General features: G+C 43.7%; 1 protein-coding gene across 2 annotated transcripts in view; it reads left to right on the top strand.

The window, feature by feature from the left end:
• The window catches only part of GTF2E2 (general transcription factor IIE subunit 2), an 87,442-nt gene that overhangs the window by 54,892 nt on the left and 16,845 nt on the right, over nucleotides 1-15,705 (top strand). For both annotated transcript variants that reach the window (XM_021008286.2, XM_021008287.2), the window contains exons 4-6: nucleotides 5,975-6,082; nucleotides 11,817-11,999; nucleotides 15,258-15,351. In XM_021008286.2, coding sequence (XP_020863945.1) covers nucleotides 5,975-6,082; nucleotides 11,817-11,999; nucleotides 15,258-15,351 — 385 coding nt within the window. The remainder of the gene's footprint in view (nucleotides 1-5,974; nucleotides 6,083-11,816; nucleotides 12,000-15,257; nucleotides 15,352-15,705) is intronic.

The raw sequence follows: 15,705 nt of genomic DNA, 5'->3' as shown, positions 1-15,705 counted from the left end.
AGAGCTCTGGAGGAGCCTTCAATGAAAGCCAAGGGGCTGGCAGGCAGGCCGGAGGACACAGTCCCTCCTCGCCTCCGCCTTGGGGGTCCTGAGCTCCGATGTGGCCCCCCTCACTCCCTGGCCCCTCTAGAAGTTAGTCAGCATTCCTTTGGTTTTACCTGCATGTACATGTCTTCCCCGCTGGATCGTGGGGTCCTTGAGGCTGAGGCCTGTCTTTTTGCCCTTTTCTGTGTTCCTGGTGCTTAGCACAGTGTCTGGATATACGAGGTGCCTATTGACTGACTGACTGCTCGCTCTCCTGCTCGCCGACTTGGATGGAATTGAATGTCGTCTCAGATCGCCAAATGCACCGACATAATGTAAAGCCACCAAATTTGGCACTAGCAGAGCTTCAGACTTTAGAACCTTCTTAAGAACATCTGATGGTGAACAAGTAACATTTAATCCGACTCTGATTCAGTCATTTCATTCTTGGGACTATACCCTCAAGGTATGATCAGAAACAAAACTGAGCCAGCTAGCTTCAGAGACCTTCATGGGGGCCTTCCTTACATTGCAACAGGCTCGGGAGCAGTCTGCATGTCCAGTAGGAGGAGAAGGGTCATGGAAGTCGTAAGTATCGTAAGCCCTTAAGACTGGCCAGTGTGAGGGCGATGACAAAATCCCCCAGGAGGAGCAGCACAGCCGACTGACTATGTGTCTGCGAGAGGAGGCGCTGCCCGCAAAGTTAATGAGAACGCATCAGTTGTACTTTGTGACTGCGCCTTTTGTTTTCTTGTCACCCCTGTTCCCTGTGCATATGCCTCTCCTCCCCTCCTCAGGAGGTCATTCCTTCTGCTGCCTCTTGTCAGCTATTCCGACTCTCCTCGGATGACCTAATCGTAACAACAGCAGGATGGAGGAGGAGGGGACATTTACACAAGGCTTTAAGGTCCACAAAGCACAGTACAGATACCTCATTCTCGCAGCAACCCTGGGAGGTAGGTGTTATCCTCACTTTACAGACAAGGAAACTGAGGCAGACGGCAGTTAAGTGACTTGCCCGGGGTCAGTAAGTGTCTACGGCTGTCTTTGAACTTACATCTTCCTGATTCCAGGATCAAGACTCTTGGCCGTCGTACCCTCTAACTGCCCTAGCTGAATTTAATGATCACGGCTGCCCTGAGAACTTCCAGATCTAGATAGGCTTCTCTTCTGAGTAGAACGCAGACAGTGTCCCTCTTCTGCGCACCAGACCCAGTGACTTCCTGGAAATGTTTTGTTTTTTTAGGAATTTAGTTTTCACTTTTTTATCATTCTGAACTCAGTTGGTATAAATGAACATAAACATTTCCAGGTACAGCAAGTCCCTGTTACATACAGCTTGGAGGGGTTGGGGGGCATAATAAATTCAGCATGTTCGTTCCAAAGCTGCCCGACTTCTCTGCGTCCCTCTGAACCTTCCTCTGTTCTGCTCTTTTCTTTTGGGGGGAGCATCCTTGTGGTTAGCACCTGCCCAACTGCGCCCCCAAACAAACCAACAGCTCTTCCTGGTAACAAGCTACTGACTGTATATTTAAGACTCTGTGTCCCCCATGTATAACCTATACTGAGTTGTTTGCCTTTTCAGTGAGGGTGGATGGGGAGGGAGGAAGAGAGAAAATTTGAAACCTAAAGTTAAAAAAAAAATGTTTTCACATGCTACTGAGAAATAAGAAATATAGGAGATGGGGTATAGAAGTAGGAAAATAGAAGGGGAAGGGGATAAGAGAAGGGAAGAGAAGAGAGGACAGACTAGGGGAAGGGATATTCAGAATGCATGCCATCCTGGGGTGGAGGGAGGGGTGAGATGGGGCGAAAATTTGGAACTCAAAAACTTGTGGAAGTGAATGTTGAAAACTAAAAATAAATAAATTTATATTAAAAAAAAAAGATAACACCTGGAAGATCAAAAAAACAAAACAAAACAAAGTGATCTTCCTAAAACACAGGTCTTGTCACATTACCCCACCCCCAACCTCTACCCACTCAGTAAACTCCTTATTACCTCCAAGTTAAATATAAAATCTTCTGGTTGGCTCTTAAAAACCCTCCACAGCCTGGCCCCCTAGTATCTTTTCCGTCTCCTTATAATTTCCTCTCCTCTACTATTTGGTGACCCAGTGACACTGGCCGAACTGTTCCTAGCACACTACATTCCATAGCCCTACTCTGATATTCTCCCTTCTGATCTTGGCTTCCTGGATTACAGACACTCAGATTCCACCTTCTGAAATAGTCCTTTCCCAGTCCCTCTTCCCTAGCTTCTTGCCTCACAAGTTACCTTTCATTTCCCTGTGTATATCCTATATGTACACAGTTTGCATGCCTCCTCGTTAGAATGGGAACTCCTTGAGGGCAGGAACTATGTTTTTACCTTTCTTTGTATCCCCAGTGCTTAGTAGAGTGCCTGGCACGTAGGAAGTACTTAATAAATGCCTGTTGACTGACAAAAAAAAAAAAAGACTCCGTGTCCCCTGTGCATCTCAAGCTCAGCACCTGAAACCAAACTTGTCTTTACCCCTGAACTTGTTCCTGCTTTTGTCAGGTCGATCATCTTCTTTCTCGTTGTCTAGGTTGGCAGCCCGAGTCAGCTCCGACTTCTTGTTCTTCCTGCCCCCCAGATCCAGTCCATCATCTGTTCTCCCTCCATCACCCTCTGTCCCACGTATCCTCCTGTTTCTCCTCATGGGGCCCCCTCCCTCATTCATCTCTTCCTGGGATGGTGCTGTAGGCCCTCCATACTCCTGACCCTGTGGAGGACTGCCCCCTCCACTCAGCTGCCAGTGTGATTTTTCCTGAATTGTGTATCTGCCCATGATGTCCCAAGTTCTCTGGAGGTTACTGAAAGCCCTTCACAACCTGCACCCAGTCTTCCTTTCTAGCCCTGTTGTTGACTTTCCCCCACTCTGGGTCCATCCAAACCAGCCTTCTAGCTGTTCCTCACCCATGAAGCCCATCCCAAAACCTTTCCTCCTTACCCAGGCAAGCACTGCCTTCTGTGAGAGGCCTTTTCTTCTCTTCCTCTCTCTAAGGGCCTCCAAAAATTGCCTCCTGTATTTTGCATATGCTTCTCTGTTGTTGAGGAAGACATATTAACATTGTACTCTGCCTTTTAGGTACCAGTCTGGAGAAACACATTTTATTTAACATTCTGAAACCAAGCATTTCTAGCTTAGAGTGATAGTTATCCATACTGGCATCTCATTCTCTTCATTCACCCACCCCAACCGTAATCTCTCTTCCCTAAGACCATTTGAGGTCACATTTATAGGAGTCTTGTGCAGGGCAGAGGTTACAGTGTGTATTACAAAGTGCAATTTAGGTCACCTCCGTTCTAGTTCTAGAATAATTGTCACTTAATTTTGGACTGAAATCCCTGGGGCAGCTGGATTCCTCCTTGACCTCCTCCAGGTTTGAAAGGGCTTCCTTCCTGTGTCTCACCGTAACCTTTGTGAAGGGGACAGAGTGCACAGCCCTTGGGTGTGAGCCCTAGGGCTAAGTTAGGAGGGCTGTGAACCCAGCTAGACCAACTGGACTGTTTCTGGGCCTTAATTTTGTATTCTTAACCTTCAGGACCGTTTCCTAAAGTAGAAAATCTAGAAAAGATGTGGGGGTGAAGAAGTATTTATTTCCTAATCTTTTCACTCAAACCAAAAAAGAGTGTTTGGATATGCTTCCACAATGTGTCTCACATGTTATTTCCCCCCAGCAAGACCTCAGCTCTGGGAGGGCAGGAACAGTTTGATTCTTTATCGTGCCTGACACATAGTAAGCACTCAGTAAATACTAATGAATTGTAACAAAGCATATGAATGTTGAGGGGAGAGTGCCACACTGATGCAAGGAAGGGACGGAGAAATGAGGCAACGCTCCGAAAAATTTATTTTGGGTTTTGGTTTTAATTTTTTAAATTAAATTCTTCTCCCCCCCCCCAAATAATGCACATCCAGTTTCTCTCCCATCTGCTTGCCCTGGTGCCCACTGATAAAGAGAGAAAAACAAAATTCCCATAACAAAATAGCAGATGTCTCAGTCTGCTCCCCAAATCTGTCACCTGCCTCTCTGTCAGGAGAGTGAGTATCCAGAAGGGACATGGGAAGTGCCCACTCTGTTTCTAGCACTGGGCTAGATATTAGGGGCAAAAAGACAAACACTTTACTAGTCCCTGCCCGCAAAGAGCTTATGTATTAATGAGTTTAAATGTAAGTACAAAGGAACAAACCAGATTTAATAAGCTTTATGGACATTTAATATCAAGGTTATTAAACCATTAAAATTTGCAGCTCTCAGGGAAAAAGGGTTAGTATCACAGAATTGTTTTTATAAAGTGCTAAAAAGATCACTGGAGTTCATGAACTCTTCTATCTTCAATTTTAATGAAGAAAACACTTAATTTCCTGTTTTTAGAAGGGGATCATGGGCCTTAGAATCATGGCAGTTGTCTCCTTTGATGGAGAAACATCTCCATCTTGTGGAATTTTACAGTCTTGGTATAAAAGCCACTTTATAAACCCCAGCACTTTGGACATTCATGCTTTCACCCTGCAATGCTGCAGAGATCTGGCCACTGATAACACATTTCCTTCTCTTTGTTTGGCTTGGTTTCTCTGAATAAATGGAGGGGTTTTATTCAGGTTTTTGCTTCAGTGTCAGTCAGCTCCAGTGGCAGTAACTTTCTCTACTAATCGAATATTTTGGATGTGTGGTACAGTGGACAGGTCCTGCCTTAGGATTCAGGAGCCCTGGTTCTATTTCTGGTTTAAATTCAATGTACCATTCTTCCTGGTGTGTGTAGAGAGTTGGGCTTGGTTCTGGTTGGAGATACAAGGGTTAGTGAAGACGTAATTAAGGATGATATGAGCTCCTCAAGGGCAGGAACTGTGGCATTGCCTTTCTTTTTACCCCAGGGCCTGGGACAGAGAAGCCCTTCATAAATGTATGGCTTTGTTGATTAAATAGTGCTTCCTCCTAGGTAATCTCTGTGTGTGTGTGTGTGTATGTGTGTGTGAGAGAGAGAGAGAGTTATAGATATGTACACATATATAGAGATATACATATGTACAGATATATACATATATATGGATGCCAAATGTATGTGCATTATATATGTAAAGACACATTGTCTAGATGTATGCACATCTGTGATATAAAATATATCCATTATCTGCCAGCTGATGTCCCTGGAGACCATAAGTTCTGCTACCATGCTGAAGAAGATTTTAAAATAAATCATCCCCAACATTTCCATCTTATTTTCCATCCACTTGTCCACCACTTGCTTTGGGGACAAGAATTACTCCCAATATGACCTTTTGGAAAGATCTTACGGGTTACTCCTTAGGGCTTTATCATTCCTGTGACTCACCAGAACAAGACACCCTTTGCTGGCCCCACTCCCCTCCCCCATGTGTATTATTTCTCCCTTTTAGGATGTGAACATCTAGAGGGCAGGAAATAGATTTTTGTGTCCCCAGGCCTTAGCATCTAGTCTGGCACGTAGAAGGTGGCTATTGGCGCTGTGATTGATAGAAGCATGGCTTTCCTGTATTCCTTTCCTTGAATCTCTAAGCCTCTCTGTGTTGGTAAAGCTTCACTTCTTATTGTTCTCAACAATAAACAATGATACCTTGGTTAAACAGCCAGCCCTAATTTAGTTCCAACATCTCTGACCTCAAGTCCATACTCATTCCACTTTTCTCATTCATTTAATTGACTTTTAGTGTCCTTTTATGTTATTTTATTTTAATTTTTGCAACCTCATTGCTTACTTCCATAGGCAGACATGCCCCATGGCTATAGTGTGGGTGTAGGCACTCAGTAAATCCATGATATGTCAGATGAGTAAAAGAAGTAAACTGTTTTTGAGTTGGTGACAAGGAAAAAAGTCTGGTAGATAGCTCTTGTTGAGAACATCAAGTCCTTAAAAGCTATTTTTTTCTCTCTCTCCCTTTAGACCCGACACCAGAGAGGTGACACACATCCACTGACTTTAGAAGAAATTTTGGATGAAACCCAGCATTTGGACATAGGGCTTAAGCAGAAACAATGGCTAATGTCTGAGGTAAGTGGAACAGGCTTATGTGAAAACGCAAGTCAGAAATACAAATGGGAAATCCTTGACATAACCAAATGTGTGGTTTTTGTACAAATTGTTGCTTTTTTTTCTGGAAAAAATGTTGTAGGTTTTTCTGTGGGGTGTATTTCAAAAGTTATTGGTTTATAGGTAAATAAATATTGATGTTGTCTGCAGTTCTCACATAATCTTCAATCTATCTATATTAAGTCCTGAGCTATAATGCTAAAATAAAGACTGCGGATGCTATAATAATATGATATATAATACTATAATAAAGACTGAAGAGAAAGGCTGAGAACAAGTTACTATATCTCTGTCTGAAAAATGGACTGCTAGAGGGGGCAGACACAAACAGAACCCTGTCATGAAGAGCCATCATGGGGATATGGAAGCTTGAGACGCAAACACAGAAGAGAATGACTGGAAAAACTCTATATGCAGAACCTCAGAGACAAAATGCAGCTGGGACACAAGTCCAATAAGAATTCCTAGGAGGGTTAAAGGAGAACCTAAAAAATGATTTTTGAAACCAAATGAGAGTAGTGGAGAAAAGAACGGGGAAAATGGCCAGAGGTAGGGAAGAAAATAGGAAAAGAGAGAGAAAACCTTACTGAAGAAAAGAACTCCTTCAAAATAGAATTGGCCATATGGAAGCCAGTGACTTCATGTGACAGCAAGAAATAGTAGAAGTCCAAAGACTGAAAAAATGGAATAAAATGTAAAATATGATAGGAAAAGCGACTGACCTGGAAAACATATTGAGAAGAGAGAGGTTAAGAATCACTGAACTACACAAAAACCATGAGAGTCTGGACATCACATTTCAAGAAATCATAAAGCTGCCTGTATCTCTTAGAAGCAAGGATGAAGTAGAAACTGAAAGGCTCCACCAGCCACCCTGGAAAGAAGCCCCAAAATGAAAATTCCCAGAAATATGTCCAAAACGTAGAGCTCCTAGGTCGAGGAAAAACTGCTCCAAGCAGCTGGGGAGGAGAAGCCAAGATGAGAGTCACATGAGGTTTAGCCACCACCATGAAGAGCAGAGAACTTAGAATATGATGTTCTTGAAAGCACAGGATCTAGGCCTATGCAACCAATAATAACCTGCCTGGCAACACTGAGTGATCCTACGGGGGGAGGTGTCTATTTAATGAAATAGAGGACTTGCAAGCGTTCCTGATGAAAAGACTAGAGCTGAATAGAAAATCTGACATTCAAACACAAGACTCAGGAGAAGCATAGAAAGGGAGAATAGTGAGGGGCTAAACAAGGTGAAGCTTTTCACTTTCTTCTGTGGGGAGGTGATGCGTGTAATTCCTCAGAACTTTTTCATCACCAGGGATCATAGAATGAGTCTAATTAAATAAAAGATGTGGGTATGATTCTGTTGTATTTGGATGATCTCAAAAGGAAAAGGGAATGGGTGGGGAGAGGAATACACCGAGAAGGGGGGAGGGAAAGGCAGACCGTGCACATAAATGTGGTGTACAAGAAGGAGAAGACCAGGAGCCACAGACGTGGAACCCTCACTCTCATCTGAGCTGATTAAGAAGGGAGCAATATACAGACGTACACAGTTAGATGTAGAAATGGTCTTACCCAGCACAGAAATGGGAAGGAAAGAGGTGAAGGGAAAGGTGGGGGGCACGAGAGCTAGGAAGGGCAGGTGAAGGGAGGCAGCAGTCAGAAGTGAAGCAGACTCTTAAAGAGGGGACGGGCAAGAATAGAAGAAATACAGTTAGCGGTTGTGACTGTAAATGCGACTAACTCACCCATAAAATGTTAAGAGGGCAGGTTGGACTAGAAACTGGGATTCAGCAGTATTTGTTAGCAGATGGACACACAGAGGTCAAAGAAGGAGCTAGAGAAGAATTTGTTATGCTTTAGCTGAAGTAAAAAAAGGCAGGGGTAGCAGTCATGATCTCAGACAAAGCAGAAGTAGGTCTTATTAAAAGAGATGAACAAGGAAACTACATTTTGCTAAAATGTACCATTGACAGTGAATTAGTAATAATGAACACGTGCACCAAAATGGCATAGCATGTAAATTCTTAAAGGAAAACTTAATTTAATTACAGGAAGATAGAGGCAATAAAACTATACTAAATGAGGAGCCTCCATTTGTGTGTCTAAGATGTAGACAAATTTGACCATAACAATAAGAAAGAAGAAGAGATAAATAAAATTTTAGACAAGTTAGATATGCCAGACCTCTGGAGAATATTGAATAGGAATAGAAAAGATTACACCTATTTCTCAGCTGAGCATGACACCTTCACAAGCATAGATCACATGTATGAAGGCTTAAAAACCTTTTTTAAAAAGTGGAAAAGCAGAAATAGTAAATGTATCTTTCTTCAGACCACAGTGCAGTAAAAATTATATTCCATAAAAGGTCTTTGAATCAAAGATTAAAAATTAATTGGAAACTAAATAACTTAATTCTAAAGAGTAGATGAACCCAAAAACAAATCAAAGAAATAATTTCATTAAAGATAATATTGAAAAAATATACCAGAATTTGTGGGATGCAGCCAAAGCAGCACTTAGGGGAAAATTTATATCTCTAAATGCTTACAGTAAGAAAGGAGAGAAAAGTCAGAGCAGTGAACTGGGCATACAATTAAAATACCAGGGAAACAGTCAAGTTAAAAGCCCTTAATTAAGCACCAAAATAGAAGTCCTGAAAATCAAAGAAAGAAGAATACCAAATTACTAACATCAAAAATGAAAGAGTGTATTCACAACCAATGAAGAAGAAATAAAAATAGTTATTAGGAACTATTTTGCCCAGCTATGTGGCAGTATAACTGACACTCTAAATGAAATGGATGAATATTTACAAAAATATAAAGTTGCCCAGATTAACAGAATAGGAAACCAAATACTTAAAATAACCCTATCTTAGAAAAAGAAATTAAACCATAAATGAGCTCCCTGCCAAAACAAAACAAAAAACAAAAAGATAACATACAAATGAAAATTCTACCAGATGTTTAAAATACAATTCTAATACTACATAAATGGTTTTCTTAAAAATAGGTAAAAGAGGTCCACCAAATTATGTCTATGGAACAAATACTGCTTTGATACCTGAATGAGGGAGAGTTAAAACAGAAAGAAAACGACCAATTTCACTAATGAATATTGATGTGAGGTTTTTAAATAAATTGCTAGCAAGGTTTTATCTTACTTTAACATTATCTCACAAATCATACAGTATGAACTGGTTGGATTTATTTCAGGAATTCAGGACTGGTTCAGCATCAGGAAAATTATAAGCATGATTTACAATATCAATCATAAAAAGAAAAAACATGATTATTTCAATAGACATAGACAAAGCTTATGACAAAATACAATATACATTACTGTTAATAACACTAGAAGGCACAGAAATAGACAAAACGTTGTTTAAAATGTTGTGTAAGCAAACATCTGTAATGGGAATAAACTAGAAGCTTTAACATTAAGATCCAGGAGGAAGCAAAAGTAGCCAGCATCACCATTGTTGTGCAGTATTGCAATAGAAATTATACGTGTGTGTACATAGAGAGAACAATAAGACAAGAAAAAGAACTTGAAGGAATAGAAATAGACAGGGAGGAAAGAGAACGAGCACTTTTTGCGGTGGGTTGGTGGCATATGTAGAAATCTCCAGAAAGTCAAGTACAAACCTGAGCAAACAACCAACAGCACTAGCGAAGTTGCAAGATATCAAGTAACCCCCCGCAAATGGCCACCACTTCTATTCGTTACCAGCAGAACCTGACAGGAAGAGATGGAAAGAGAAATTCCATTTAAAATAACTGTAGAAAGTGTCACAACTTTCTCCAAGTTAACTCCAAGTTAAAACTTGGAGCTTTATAAATACAGTTACAAAACTCTCCACACAGATAAAGACATCTAAAGAACTGGAGAAATACTAATTGTTCGTGGGTAAGCCAAGCCAATATGATAAAAACGATAATACTCTCCAAATGAATTTACTTATTCGGGGCCATACCGAAGAATTGCTTTTTAGAATTAGAAATAGTATAACAAAAGTCATCTAGAAGAACCAAAGGCCAAGACTATCAAGAGAATCAATGAAAAGAAATGCGAAGGAGGTGGCCTGGCAGTGCCAGATCTCACAGTGTGTTACGGAGCAGTAATCATCAAAACAAGGTGGTGCTGGGTAAGAAAAAGAGCCGTTGATCATTGGAATAGATTAGGTACAAAGTATATAGAAGTAAATGACTGCAGCTACCTACTGTTTGATAAACCCCAAGATCCCAGCTTTGGGAGCGAGAACTCACACTTTCACCAAAAAGCTGCTAGGAAAACTGGAAAGAGGTTTGGCAAAAACTAGGTATAGGCCAGTATTTCACAGTGTATGTACAAGATAAACTCAGATAAAATCAGTGCATGATTTTGATATAAAGGGTGATATCATAAACTGATTAGTGGAGCAGAGAAGAAATTGTTGTCAGATCTATGGAAAAAGGAAGAGTTCATGGCCAAACAAGAGGTAGAGGTTCACAGGAGGTAAAATGATGCAATTTTGAATTATATAAAATTAGGAAGGTTTTGTAAAAAACAAAACAAAAAAAAAACACCCCTCAATACATCTAAAATTAGAAGAAAAGCAGGAAACTGGGGAAAAAAATCTCTGCAGTAAGCTTCTCTGATAATGGTCTCATTTCAAAGATTTGTAGATAACATTTTAATTTATAAGAGAATGGGCCATTCCACAATTGATAAATAGTCAAAGGATACGAATAGATGGTTTTCAGAGGAAGAAATCAAAGCTATCAGTAGACATCTTAAAAAATGCCCTAAATCACATAAATTAGACAAATTAAAACAACTCTGAAGTACCGCCTCACATCCATCAGATTAGCTAAGATGACAAAAAGGAAAATGACAAATGCTAGAGGGAATGAGCGAAAAGAGGGACACCAACTGCACTTTGGAGGCGCTGTGAAATGGTCCAACCATTCTGGAGAACAATTTGGAGCTCTTCCCAAAGGGTAAAAAAATTGTGCATACTCTTTGATCCAGCAATACCACTACCAACTCTGCATCCCAAAGATATCGAAGGAGGAAAAGGACCCACGTGTGCAAAAATACTGACGGCAGCTCTTTTTGTGGTGGCCAAGAGTTGGGAATTGAGGGGACGCCCATCCGCTGGGGAAAGGCTGAACGTGATGTGGTGTATGAGTGGGATAGACTACTATTGTGCCATAAAAAAATGATGGCGATTGTTTCAGAGAAATCTGGGAAGACTCGTGTGAACTGATGCAAAGTGAAATGAGCAGAACTGGGAGAACAGAAACCGCCATATTATAAAGAAAATAAACTTGGGAAAGGCCGAATAACTGATCAACACAATGACCCACCATAACTTTACTCATAATATTAAATGCCGTCCACCTCCAGAGAGAGAACTGATAAACTCGTTGTAGACAGAAGCACATTTTCTTCTCTTTCTTCTTCTTTCAAGGAAGGAGGAGTGGGGAGGAATGGCTAATGCAGGAATTTGTTTTGCTTGACTGAACATATCTTGCCTTCTCAGAGGGTGAGGGAGGAGGTGGGGGAGGGGAAGAATCTAGAACTGAAAACGAAGTAAAATTGGATTTTTAACCATCTGGTCCAGTGTTGAGTGGTGGTGTCCTGAGAGTAGAACTGAAGAGTCCCTGTGTATGTTGCACATCCTCTTGCTCTGTCACTGTTACAGGCGCTAGTCAACAACCCCAAAATTGAAGTAGTAGATGGGAAATACGCCTTCAAGCCCAAGTACAACCTGAAAGATAAGAAGGCCTTGCTCCGGCTCCTCGATAAGCATGACCAGAGAGGCTTGGGAGGAATCCTCCTAGAAGACATTGAGGAGGGGCTGCCCAATGCCCAGAAAGCCATCAAGGTGATTGTGTGATGATTGTGCGTTTGATTACCAGAGATGGTGGATGCTTTGCTTTTTATGATTTTTCAACATCCTTCCATGGAAGGGGCCAGGCGTCTGGGGGAAGCAGGGGGCGTTCTGGCGACAGTGCTGCGTGTGCAGCCAGACGGGGGTTAGGGGTGAAGAGAGCCATTGAAAGCCCGTGACTCCAGGGCCTTTGGACAAGGGCTGGAGTGCACCCAGTTCACAATAGGGTTACCTCTTGCCACAAGCTAACTAGTCTGTGCTGCTGGTTAGGATGAGAGCTCTGGCCTCTTAGTGCTGGGAGGGAATCCTGTTGGGGAAGTTGGAGGGGGGAAGTGTTGGGGCGGGGCAGGGAGCGGATATGTGTTGGCTAGAGGAAGCCTTCGTCTGGCTTATTCTGGGCTCTGACAGAGTTGTCACAGTGGTCAGACCTAGAGGACTGGGTGGATCACACTGGGCTCAAAAGTAGCAAAGGTCTGCATAAACCAGTTTGGCTAGGATTTAAATTCATGAGGAGGAGCCATGGGGGAACAAAGACAGGGAAAGAAGGCCAGGAACTTGGGCTTTATCCTGTGAGCACTGTGGAGACCTTGAGTATTTTTTAGTGATCAAAGTGATGCTTGATATATAGGGAGGTGAGTCAGATTTATAAAAACACAAGCCATTCAATTGATAAATGGTCAAAGGATACCTGTGCAGGTAATTTTCTGATAAAGACTTCTAAGCCATCGGAGAAATGTACATTAAAGCAATTCTGAGGTACCACCTCACACTCGCCAGATGGCTAACATGACAAAAAAGGAAAATGACAGATGCTAATGGGGATGTGGAAAAGTAGAGACACCAGTGCACTGTTGGTGGAGCTGTGAACTGGTCCAGCCATTCTGGAGAACAATATGGAACCATGCCCAAAGGGCTGTGAAACCATGCAGACTCTCAGACCCAGCAATACCACTGCTCAGTCTGTATCCCAAAGAGGGCAGAGGGGAAAGAAGGACCTATGTGTATAAATACTTATAGCAGCTCTTTTGGAGGCAGCAAACAATGGGAAATCGAGGGGATGCCTGTCAGTTGGGGAATGGCTGAACGAGTTGTGGTGTATGATTGTGATGGAATACTGTTATGCTAGAAGAAGTGACACTCAGATTGGTTTCAGAAAAACCTGGGAAGACTTTGGAGGTTGGCATCTATTTCTAGTGGAAATGGGAAGGGAATCGGCATTTTTACGTCGCCTCCAGAGTTTGCATTTCTCATTCTGGAATCGTGCCATCCTTCTGAGTTTCTTGGTCTGGCTTTCCCCTGGGGGTTGGGGCTTCTCCGAAGATAGCCTCTGCGGATGCTTGGGGACTACTGGGAGCCCCTGTGAAAGTTGTTCGTCCCAAGCAGCGGCTCTGGCTTGGCGAGGGGGGCGGGAGGGTGGCAGTGGTTCTCAGGATTCAAAGTGCTACAGATGACCATCCCCCGTCACATTCAGGCCCTGCTGGGAAGAGTCGTTCCCTCCTATCTCCATGGTAAGGAAGCCCATAGATGGCCTAAGTCAGATATTTTGCTCACTCAGATTATAGAATCTAAGCTTGCCCCAAATTGCTAGTGACAGAATTTATTTTAAGGTAAAACTTCTGAAGATTCTTGCAGAAGTGTCCTAAGTCACGGACCCAGTAGAGACAACTAATTAGCAAGGTGGTCCAGGGGAGTGACTGGAACCATGGACAGATTTTTTTAGGAAGCTTCTCTAGCAGTCTAAGGTAGGGCCTTACTTTGGATTCAGGAGATGGATGTCCTTTGGCCAGGTGCACCCTTCAGGAGAGCCAGCGGCACAGCCCCACTGGCCCGCAACACTTGGGGAGACCTACCACTGGCTCCCACCCTAGTGGGAGCCTATAGTTCCACTTCTCTGTAGGCTGCTCGTTCTCTCCGTGCTGCTGATCCATCGCCTGGTGATGATGCTGTGAGAAGAGCTGGGCGTGGTCATCCTGTGTCCTTTCTCACTGGAAGTCCACAGACTCTGATTGTTGTCTGCTGCTTCTGCCGCCGTGGGAAGGTCTAGATCATAGGGGCATAGAGTGGGGCAGAATAGGACTGAATAGGAACGTCCTGAGTTCAAATCTGGCAGCAGACACTTCCTAGCTGGGTGGCCTGGGCAAGTCACTTCACTTCGTTTGCCTCACTTTTCTCATCTGTAAAAATGAGTTAGAGAAGGAAATGGCAAACCCCTCCATTATCTTTGCCATGAAAACCCCAAATGGGGTCACAGAGGGGTCAGACAGGACCTTAGAGGTCTGACCTCCCCATGTTACAGCTGAGGAATAAGGCCCAGAAAGGTGATGTACCTCCCCAAGGCCAAGCACATAGAGAGTAGCAGGGGTGAGATTTGAGCCCAAGGCCTCTGTCCCAAAACTGTCATAAGCACATAGGGCATTGCCTTGTTTTTAAATCCTCTCGGATTCTGAAACTCGCCTTGGTCATCCATTTTTATCTTTAATAATGCCCAGGGCAGCTATTCAGCACTGCTCCCTCAGAGCCCTCCTACTGTAGCTTCCCTTGGCCCCTTTCGTCTGAAAGCCGTTACTGGTTAGTTCAGGTCAGGGGGGTCGTGCCTGGCCCCGCATGAGGAGAAGGGCCATGTGGGGAATGGCTATGGTCCACACTCGGGACGAATCTCTCTCCCCCAGCCCCTGAAGGTCACAGAGCTTTCAGAACGTTCCCGTAGCACATGGGCTGTTCTCGGGGGGTGACTTCATGGGGCTGCCTTTTGGTCCAGGGCCTTTGACTGAGCCAAGGAGAGGCTGAGATCTGCATCTCCCTACAGTACTATAAATCTCAGAAGAGGGCCCTGACACATGGCTCCTCTCAGAGAGTATGGAAGAAGCCGAGGCTGGGGTCAGGAGGGGAGACCTGGCTTCAAATGCTGCCTGGAAGCTTCAGGCAGCACTAGCCTTGCTCTTGGTACCATGTGAGCTGTGTCTGGGTATTTGTGACGGTAGTTGTGTCTACGCAGGTCCTTTGACATCCTCTGGCTCACACCCCTTGTTTGTCCAAGGGAGTCCTAGACTCCTGGGTCTCCGTGCCCGGGCTGGCTTTTGGCTTCCCACAGTCAGCACCCCGTCCTGACTTGTGTGATTGCCAGCACCCGTCAGCTTCACACACACAGGGCGTGGGGGGGGGGGGTGCCTGCAGACTGAAGCTCCTTGGTGTTCACCCTGACAGCTGTGTGCGCATAAGAGAATCACTTCTGTCTATACTTCTAAATTACAGGCCTTGGGGGACCAGATCATCTTTGTCACGCGTCCTGACAAGAAGAAGATCCTTTTCTTCAATGATAAGAGCTGTCAGTTCACAGTGGATGAAGGTGAGTTAGCCCGGGGAGGGGACCCCAGGGGTCAGAGTTGGGCCTCATGAACCCCAGGAGGAGCAATGGCTGACCATTTTGTGCGTTGTCGTTGTGCTGGGGCTCCAGCTGCTGGGCACTGCTCATCTCTCGAGATTTCACGCCTAGTGATTGTTGGTCACATTTGTAATTGTGTCACTGCCTGGCAGAGAAGGGTCAAGCTGGAGGTCCTCATAGTGGAGGCCTCACACTCCCCCTCGCCCAGCTACCTCCCCACATAGTACCATCTGTGTCTGTAAGTGTCACTGTCCATATAGGGTAGACTGAGGTCTACAAGTGGGATTCAGACCCAGATCTCTTTGGACTCTGCCTCCA

The sequence above is a fragment of the Phascolarctos cinereus genome, unplaced genomic scaffold, assembly GCF_003287225.1.
Source record: "Phascolarctos cinereus isolate Bilbo 61053 unplaced genomic scaffold, phaCin_HiC Scaffold_9;HRSCAF=440, whole genome shotgun sequence".
NCBI lineage: Eukaryota > Metazoa > Chordata > Mammalia > Diprotodontia > Phascolarctidae > Phascolarctos > Phascolarctos cinereus.
This window is presented reverse-complemented; position numbering and strand designations above follow the sequence as displayed.